We start from the raw sequence: 9,425 nt of genomic DNA, 5'->3' as shown, positions 1-9,425 counted from the left end.
CTCAATCTTTAAATTCGACATGGTCCAGTGGCTTCTGGGCCTCATTCTGGGTCTGAGTACCCCCCTGGTGCTCCGGTTTCCAGTCGGTTCCCCGGTTCGGTACCGGCGGGCCACTACCCTGTCCCGGTCCCTTACGGTTCCACCTGGCCGTCTTCCCAGCTCCTGCAGGCTAAGGCCACTGCCTGCCTCCTAACCAAGGTGTGCAGGCTACGACCCTCACACCTGTCAGTTTTTCCCGCTGCAGACCTGTCACCACAGGCCTGCTGCACTCTACTCCTCTCAACTCACTACTCTGACTCTCTGATTGACTGACTGTTTCTCCTGCCTCAGGCCCTCTGGACTCCTCGGTGGGCGTGGCCAACCGCCTGGCTCTGCCCCCTGGTGTGTCCATTAAGATCAGAGGGAGGTGACTAGGTTTTAATGTGTTGGCTGCTGTTACCTTTTTAGGGGGACGGTGTTATGCAGGGCCTACCTGTGACTACCTTGCTAGTCCAGGGCGTCACATATGAGGGGGCAAAAATTCCCACAGATACCTCCAAAATTTTGTAGAAGAAGAAACCGTTATATCTGCAGAGGGGTTGCCTGAGGTCAGAAAAGATCCTTAAATTTAATGTGGAGGGGACACATAGTTTTCTTTTGGCCATACAGTTGTCACCCCGGGATGAGGTAACGCCCAGCGTACAGTGCAACACAGAGGGAAGACCAGGGAAGATGTCAACAGGGTATTCCCTTTTCCAAGATCCTACCCCAATATCTATTAGGTGTAATAATAATATTAGCAAATACCTCCAATTAAAAATGTAGTATAGTTGTCTTGATATAGCCATATCTCTTACCTCATGTGCAGGGCATTGCAGCTTAGGTATCCATGGTTATGTTCACTCATATAGTGACAGTTAGTTCTCCTGATATAGTCATGTCTCTTACCTCATGTGCAGGGCATTGCAGATTAGGTATCCATGGTTACATCCACTGATATAGTGACACTTAAGGGTACTTTGCACACTACGACATCGCAGCTGCGATGTCGGTGGGGTCAAATCGAAAGTGATGCACATCCGGTGTCGCTGTCGATATCGTAGTGTGTAAAGCGTTTTTGATACGATTAACGAGCGCAAAAGCGTCGTAATCGTATCATCGGTGTAGTTTCCGACATTTTCATAATTACGCTGATGCGATGATCCGATGTTGTTCCTCGTTCCTGTGGCAGCACACATCGCTGTGTGAGAAGCCGCAGGAGCGAGGAACAGCAGCTTACCTGCGTCACCGCGGCTCACGCCGGCTATGCGGAAGGACGGAGGTGGGCGGGATGTTTACGTCCCGCTCATCTCCGCCCCTCCGCTTCTATTGGCCGCCTGCTGTGTGACGTCGCTGTGACGCCGCACGACCCGCCCCCTTAGGAAGGAGGCGGGTCGCCGGCCAGAGTGACGTCGCAGGGCAGGTGAGTGCGTGTGAAGCTGCCGTAGCGATAATGTTCGCTATGGCTGCGATCACAAGATATCGCTGCTGCGACAGGGGCGGGTGCTATCGCGCTCGGCATCGCAAGCATCGGCCTGCGATGTCGTAGTGTGCAAAGTACCCCTTAGTTTGTCTTAAATAGCCATGTCTCTTACCTCATGTGCAGGGCATTGCAGCTTAGGTATCCATGGTTATGTTCACTCATATAGTGACAGTTAGTTCTCCAAATATAGCCAGGTCTGTTACCTCATGTGCAGGGCATTGAAGCTTAGGTATCCATGGTTACGTTCACTCATATAGTGACAGTTAGTTCTCCAAATATAGCCAGGTCTCTTACCTCATGTGCAGGGCATTGCAGCTTAGGTATCCATGGTTATAATCATAATCAACTAACTGTCACTATATGAGTGAATGTAACCATGAATACCTAAGCTGCAATGCCCTGCACATGAGGTAAGAGACATCGCTATATCAGGAGAACTATACGACATTTCTGATTGGAGGTATTTGCTAATATTATTATTATGATTATTATTATTATTACACCTACTACATATTGGGAGAGGATCTTAGAGATGGGAATAATCCCTACAAGGAAGTCCCTGGTGATAGGGAGATGGGTCACAACCTCACACACACCTGGGACTGATCCCTGAGCTCCCTAATGTCCCTAAATAGGTCCTTCCCTCTGTACGCCATCATGTGCCTAGACCCTTGCTGACCCAGAGGGGTCACTACCTCACACTCATATGACACTGATCCCTAAGCTACCTAACGTCCTTAAATGGGTCCTTCCCCTATGCGCCGTCACCTGACTAGACTTTTGCTGACCCTGCACTTGCCCTGGCTAGTGAGTAAGTCACCGAGACACCAGTCCCACTACTACAGTAAAACAACATGAGGAAAGAAAGATAAATGGGTAGGGAAAGACACGGCAAATTGCACTCCTTGACACCACAGCTATGCAGACACAAGCCCCTTTATCGTGGTTTGTATAGGGACTATCTATCACCGGCATGGAGTAAAGTTAGGGGTGGGTATATATAACGGAAGGGCGTCAAGACAAAATGCTGCAGATGTGATTATGGCTATGAGTAATCTCAGCCAGCAGGGAAAAAGTCCTTAACCCTTTCAGCATCAAAAGAAAGTAAATCCATTCCAATATAAGATGTAACCTGCGGAAGTGACACACTCGGGAAAACAGTATACACTTATAATACAAAGGTCTTTTACCCAATAGAAATAAGTATAATGATGAGACACAAATATCCAAATCTGAGTTTATTCACAAATTAACATCAATATAAATCATAAATAATAATATGACTGGTATATACGTTATATACACATCACAAGAGACTCCCAGAAGCCTTAGTGCAAAAAAAAAAAAATGAGTCGGTCTGAGGTTCGGGGCCCCGTCATCCTGACTCCCTGGGGTCCTCGGTCATGCTCGGCCAGGTAGACAGCTTCAACCAACCAGGTTTGGGTTGTCAAAGGATCCAGCCTTTGACGTCAGCAGAAGAGAAGCGATGATGGGGGGTGGAAGAGGGGATAAGTGGTCTGTAAAGTTTCATTGATGGGGGTCATCTGTAAACCAAAAAATATAAATCAATTAACACCACTGTATATAAAATGCCCATGTTTGTACCATGTGACCAGCTCTGATCGGAGGACGAGGCGGCTCTTTCTCCCCTCTCACAGCAGGAAATCTCAGCAGAGTTTCACTTTCTTTGACAGTTCCATTGTTATAGGTGAATGTTAATCTGGAAAATGTGACGTAAACCTTAGCAGAGAGCATCTTACCATTTAAGCCTCGCCACCTTTGCTCCGGCAGGTTCCGCAGAGGCAGCCAAAGAGACCGTTCAGCATCTGGATAGTGCACAGGACCAGGGTGATGGCGGTGGAGGACAGCACAATAGAGAACAGGATTATATTAAACTCCGCTACCCCTTTGGGCTCGTCACAGAAATTCCAATCATTCTTGTTGAACAGGTAACTCTCATCACTGCAAGAGAAAGAAAGGGTTAACCAGGACTAAAAGAAGAATTACCCCAACCTTGTGTCTGATGTTTAATTTAGTCTTATACTCCAATCACATCCAAAGCTGCATTCACAGCTCCTCTGGTGTCCAGAAAGAGTGTAGGAACGCTCATCTCACCACTGCCCTCTGCTGGGCATGGTCTGCAACTGTGAGTGCGGTATAAGACAGGATGGAGTTAAATTAAAAGCCTTAACCTATCCTTAGCCCTAAACTGAAGTCTAACCTTAACCCTAGCCCTAAGCTGAATCCTTAAACTATCCCTAGCCCTAAACTGAATCCTAACCTTAACCCTAGCCCTAAAATGAATCTAACCCTAGCCCTAAGCTGAATCCTTAAACTATCCCTAGACCTAAACTGAAGCCTAACCTTAACCCTAGCCCTAAAATGAATCTAACCCTAGCCCTAAGCTGAAGCCTTAGTCTATCCCTAGCGCTAAACTAAGGCCTAACCTTAACTGTAGCCCTAACATGAATCCTAAGCCTAGCCTTAAGCTGAAGCATTAACCTATCCCTAGCCCTAAACTGAAGCCTAACCTTAACCCTAGCCTTAAAATGAATCCTAACCCTAGCCCTAATTTGAAACCTTAGTCTATCCCTAGCCCAAAACTGAAGCCTAACCTTAACCCTATTTCTAAAATGAATCCTATCCCTAGCTTTAAACTGAAGCCTAACCTTAACCCTAGCCCTAAAATTAATGTAACCCTAGCCCTAAGCTGAAGCCTTAGCCTTATCCCTAGCGCTAAAATGAGGCCTAACGTTAACTGTAGCCCTAACATGAATCCTAACCCTAGCCTTAAGCTGAAGCATTAACCTATCCCTAGCCCTAAAGTGAAGCTTAACCTTAACTCTAGCCCTAAAATGACTCCTAACCGTAGCCCTAAGCTGAAGCCTTAATCAATCCCTAGCCCTAAACTAAAGCCTAACCTTATCCGTAGCCCTAAAATGAATCCTAATCCTAGCCCTAAGCTAAAGCTTTAGCCTATCCCTATCTTGAAACTGAGGCCTAACCTTAACTCTAGGCCTAAAATGAATCCTAACCCTAGCTCTAAACTGAAGCCTTAACCTATTTCTAGCCCTAAACTAAAGCCTAAGCTTAACCCTAGCCCTAAAATGAAACCTAACTCTAGACCTAAGCAGAAGGCTAAGCATCTCTCCAGCCTAAACTAAGGCATAAGCCTAACCCTAACCCTAAACTGCAGCCTAAGTCTAACCTTAGCCTTAAACTGAAGCCTAACCCTAATCCTAGTATTAAAATAAAGCTTAACCCAAGTGTTAAGCTGAAGCCTAAGCCTAGACTTAAGACTAGTTAGAAAAAGTTAAAAAATGTGAAAGCAGCTCTTCAAACTGAATGAAAAGAATATTGACTCATGCGCAGCGCTCATCCGTTAGCTGCTCAGCTTCTTTCATTTTGGCCACCTCTTTTGCACAGAACAGCAGTTGAGATGAATTGGTCATTGGCTGCTGTCCTCTGCATAGGCCGCAACCGAGATGACAAAACTCACCACAATATACCGAGCCTTGTCATCTATGCAGAGCGCAGCAGCAAATTGCAAACTGATTTCAACTGCTGCGCTCTGCATGAGCAGCGATCGAGGTGACAGAAGCTGAGCGCGTAATGAATGTGCGCTCCATCCACTTTGGAGCCCAGGACAACTGCCTCCACACTACGACACCGCCTTATTTTCCTCCTAAAGAGGCATCTTTAAGAATTAAGCCCCATTATTACAGCGGGTGGAAGGTGAAGGAAGAGCAAGGTGGATGTTACTCAGTGGCGCCATCATCCCCAATAATCCTTACTTGAATTGTTCCAGGGTGGAGTAAAAGGGCCGTCCCCACGTGGATTCTTGTCTACCGGTGGTTTCATTGAGGAAAGTGTAGTAGCATTGAGGTCCTCGGACCATCCCCAACACGGCCGACGCAAAGCCGTACACGGATCCAGCAACACCAATGGCAGCAAAGATGATGGAGAGGAACATCTGTGGGAGAGAAGGCGTGAGATACTGGGTTTAAGGTGGTATCACACGAGATAGGCTTAGCTACAGCAGTCAGTGTTACACATCATGGGCTTAGATACAACAGATACTTAAAGGGGTTTTTCCCCCACAAAAACAATAGATCTCGGAATAATAATACTTTCCACAATTGGATGTCATTAAATAAAATGTTCCTGTGCTGAGATAATGTTATATATGTGTCCCTGCTGTGTACTGTGTAATGGCTGTGTCTGACCGTACAGGGACATGGTCTGATCATACCCCATCTCGTGGGCTGGGCAGGATGCAAAAGAGTATACAGACATTACAGCCCAGGATCGCAATTTATTCTTTCTGTGAGGAAAATCATTTGTGATGCTCTAACACTAGGTGTCACTAGATATGCTAGTGGAGGAGAAGTATGATGTTACAACACTAGATGTTGCTAGATACGCTAGTGGAGGAGAAGTATGATGTTACAACACTAGATGTTGCTAGATACACTAGTGGAGGAGTAGTCAAACAAGCCAAAGGTCAGGAGCCTGGAATTTGCATCAGTTACAAGGGAGAGAGTGGTATTGAGGTCAGGATACAAGCTGGGGGTCTGGAAGCCAGGAAGACACCTCAGGTACACAGGGGGAGAGAGTGGAGCTGAGGTCAGGATACAATGGGGGGGTCTGGAAGCCAGGAAGACATGTCAAGTTCAAAAAGCGAGAGCAGAGCTGAGGTCTGGATACAAGTCGGGGGTCTAGAAGCCAGGCAGACACGTCAGGTACACAGGGGAGAGAGTGGAGGCGAGATCAGGATACAAGTCGGGGGTCTGGAAGCCAGGAAGACATGTCAAGTATAAAGGGTGAGAGTGGAGCCAAGGTCAGGATACAAGCCGGGGGTCTGGGAGTCAGAGAGTCAAGTCAGGGTCGGGGAAAAAGGTGGATGAGGGTACTGGGAAAAAGGTAGTGGGACAAGATCACTACAGTCACTTACGGGAGCCAGCAACAACTGTAGCGTCCCAAGTGAAGCAGCTCCAAAATAAAGCAGAGCAATCACCCAGAACAAGGCTCCAACAAACAGCCCCCTCCCACAGGGCCTGAGAACAGGAACAACCAGTCCACCGGAGACTAATACAAAACCAATCAGAATCATAACAAAAAATTTTAATAACAGGGAGTGAAATGTTTTACCTCACAGAAAGAATCAGCTGTTATCTATGTATACTCTTTTGCTTCCTTCCCTGCCCAGGAGATGTGGTATGGTAATATTATACATGATATGCTTAGATACACCAGACACTGCAACACATGATAGACTTAGATACACCAGACAGTGTAATACATGATATGCTTAGATACACCAGACAGTGTAACAAATGATAGCCTTAGATAATACAGGGAGTATTACATATAACTGACTTAGATGTAACAGGTAGAACCACACCCGATAGACTTAGATACAGTGGCTCACTAGCCCTGGTAACCACGTTATACTGGTGTAGTATTGTTATCCTCTAGCACCTGAAGTAAAGCTGTAGTGAGTGTATGTTTATAATATACATGTACCCGGTGGACTCACCCCACAACGGTTGTTGCAGCATCCCTCTCGCCCGGTGGCTTGGATGTGGATGGCCGGAATGAGCACCTGGGATAAGAAGAGTTCAGAGTTATCAGGACGCCATGTTCTAGGCTCAGGAGATCACAGAACGGAGGCTGTAGGGTCCTCTGACAACCAGAAGGTGAGATGGACCACAAAAGAATACAGAGCTGGTTGCCCCGATGGCCACACCTAGAGCCCCAGTCAATGAGATTTCCAGAATAGGAGACCTTCTAAGCCCAGATCACACTATATATTATAAATCCGATGAGCTTACCAGTATGCCGCCTCCTATAACTCCCCCTAAAAACAGGACTTCTGGTGTTATCTGCTCCGATGGATTCTTGATGAAGTCAACTTTCCAATCTGGAAAGAGCAGGATCAAATTGCTTACGATGGAAATGACACTAAAAGGATAGAGCGAGATCCCGATAAATTTGGAACATTTTCCGGTACACATGGTGACGAGAGGTGGTAGACCTGGCGGCTGAGACTGTGGTGAGGACACTGATCCTGGTTCCTTATATCTCCGGACCCAACCCCATGGATTCGTAGATAACAGGGTATGAGTCACCGTGGAATATGGACTATAATTGACACAGAAGAACAGACGGTGATACAGGGAGGAGGGGTGTACACTCAGAAAGGTAGACGTCATAATAAAATGTGTAAAAAAAAAGTTAACTAAAAATGATGACAAACCTCTCTGACCATAACTGATGTAATCGGTCTATTTTTAGGTGGCCTCATAGCTCAGTGACACAGGACAAACAAGTAAAGGTGGACTCTACGAGAACAGGAAAAACAACAAACTATTGAGTCAATAATGATAAAATCTAGATAAGTTAAAAATGCAAAATCAATGGATCACCAAGGATGGACTCTAAAACATCATAAATGGACATCAAACCAATGAGTCATGAAGAATGGAGTCTAGAACAATAGAAACATATATCAAACCAAGGAATGACCAAATATGAACTCTAGAACATCAAGACAATATATCAGACCATTAGATCACCAAGAATGGACGCTAGAACAAAAACATTATACATCTAAACAAGGGATCAACAAGGATGGACTCTAGAACAACAAGATTATACATCTAAACAAGGGATCACCAAGGATGGACACTAGAACAATAAGATTATACATCTAAACAAGGGATCACCAAGAATGGACTCTAAAAAAAAATGGACATGAAGCCAATGAATTATGGAGGATGGAATCAAGAACAATAGAAATAAACATCAAACTAAGGAATGATCAATGATGAACATCAAGACAATATATCAAGCCATTAGATCACCAAGAATGGACTCTAGAACAACAAGATTATACATCTAAACAAAGGATCACCAAGAATGGACTCTAAAAAAAATGGACATGAAGCCAATGAATTATGGAGGATGGAATCAAGAACAATAGAAATAAACATCAAACTAAGGAAGGATCAAGGATGAACATCAAGACAATATATCAAGCCATTAGATTACCAAGAATGGACTCTAGAACAACAAGATTATACATCTAAACAAGGGATCACCAAGGATGGACTCTAGAACAACAATATTATTCATCTAAACAAAGAATCACTAAGAATGGACTCAAGAACAACAAGATTATACATCTAAACAAGGGATGACCAAGAATGGACTCTAAAAAATGGACATCAAGCCAATGAATTATGGAGGATGGAATCGAGAATAATAGAAATACATCAAACCAAGGAATGACCAAGGATGAACATCAAAATAATATATCAATGCATTAGATCACCAAGAATGGACTCTAGAACAACAAGATTATACATCTAAACAAGGGATCACCAAGAATGGACTCTAAAAAATGTATATCAAGCCAATGAATTATGGAGGAGGGAATCGAGAACTATAGAAATATACATCAAACCAATGGACCAATGATCTACCATAGATGAACATGATTTCACATTAAACCAATAGATCACTAAGGATGAACTCTAGAACATCAGGACTATAAATCAAACTAAGATTGACAAATGGACATCAAACCAATGAATAAACAAGAATTTAATCTGAAGCAAGAGGGATATACATGAAACCAATGGATCCAAGGATGAACTGTAAATCAACAAAAATCTACATCAAACCATTGAATCATGAAGGATGAAATCTTTAACAATAGAAACATACGTCAAACTAAGGGGTCACCAAGGATGGACTCTTGAACATCAAAACTATACATCAAACCAAGGGGTCACCAAGGATGGACTCTAGAACATCAAAACTATACATCAAACTAAGGGATCACCAAGGATGGACTCTACAACATCAAGTTTATCTATCGGACCAAGGAATCGCTAATGATGGACTTTAGAATAACAAG

At 44.4% G+C, this 9,425-nt stretch overlaps 1 protein-coding gene across 1 annotated transcript; it reads right to left on the bottom strand.

Annotated features, from left to right (window-relative positions):
• Positions 1 to 2,724: 2,724 nt before the first annotated feature.
• On the bottom strand, positions 2,725 to 7,549 carry LOC142302097 (transmembrane 4 L6 family member 5-like). The gene is made up of 5 exons (XM_075343179.1): positions 7,336 to 7,549; positions 7,041 to 7,106; positions 5,296 to 5,474; positions 3,262 to 3,463; positions 2,725 to 3,045 (listed from the first exon to the last, which is right to left on the bottom strand). The coding sequence occupies exons 1-4, from the start codon at positions 7,516 to 7,518 to the stop codon at positions 3,265 to 3,267; spliced, it is 627 nt and encodes a 208-aa protein (XP_075199294.1). The 5' UTR covers positions 7,519 to 7,549; the 3' UTR covers positions 2,725 to 3,045; positions 3,262 to 3,264.
• Positions 7,550 to 9,425: the final 1,876 nt, after the last annotated feature.

Source organism: Anomaloglossus baeobatrachus, chromosome 4 (genome assembly GCF_048569485.1).
Source record: "Anomaloglossus baeobatrachus isolate aAnoBae1 chromosome 4, aAnoBae1.hap1, whole genome shotgun sequence".
Taxonomy (NCBI): domain Eukaryota; kingdom Metazoa; phylum Chordata; class Amphibia; order Anura; family Aromobatidae; genus Anomaloglossus; species Anomaloglossus baeobatrachus.
This window is presented reverse-complemented; position numbering and strand designations above follow the sequence as displayed.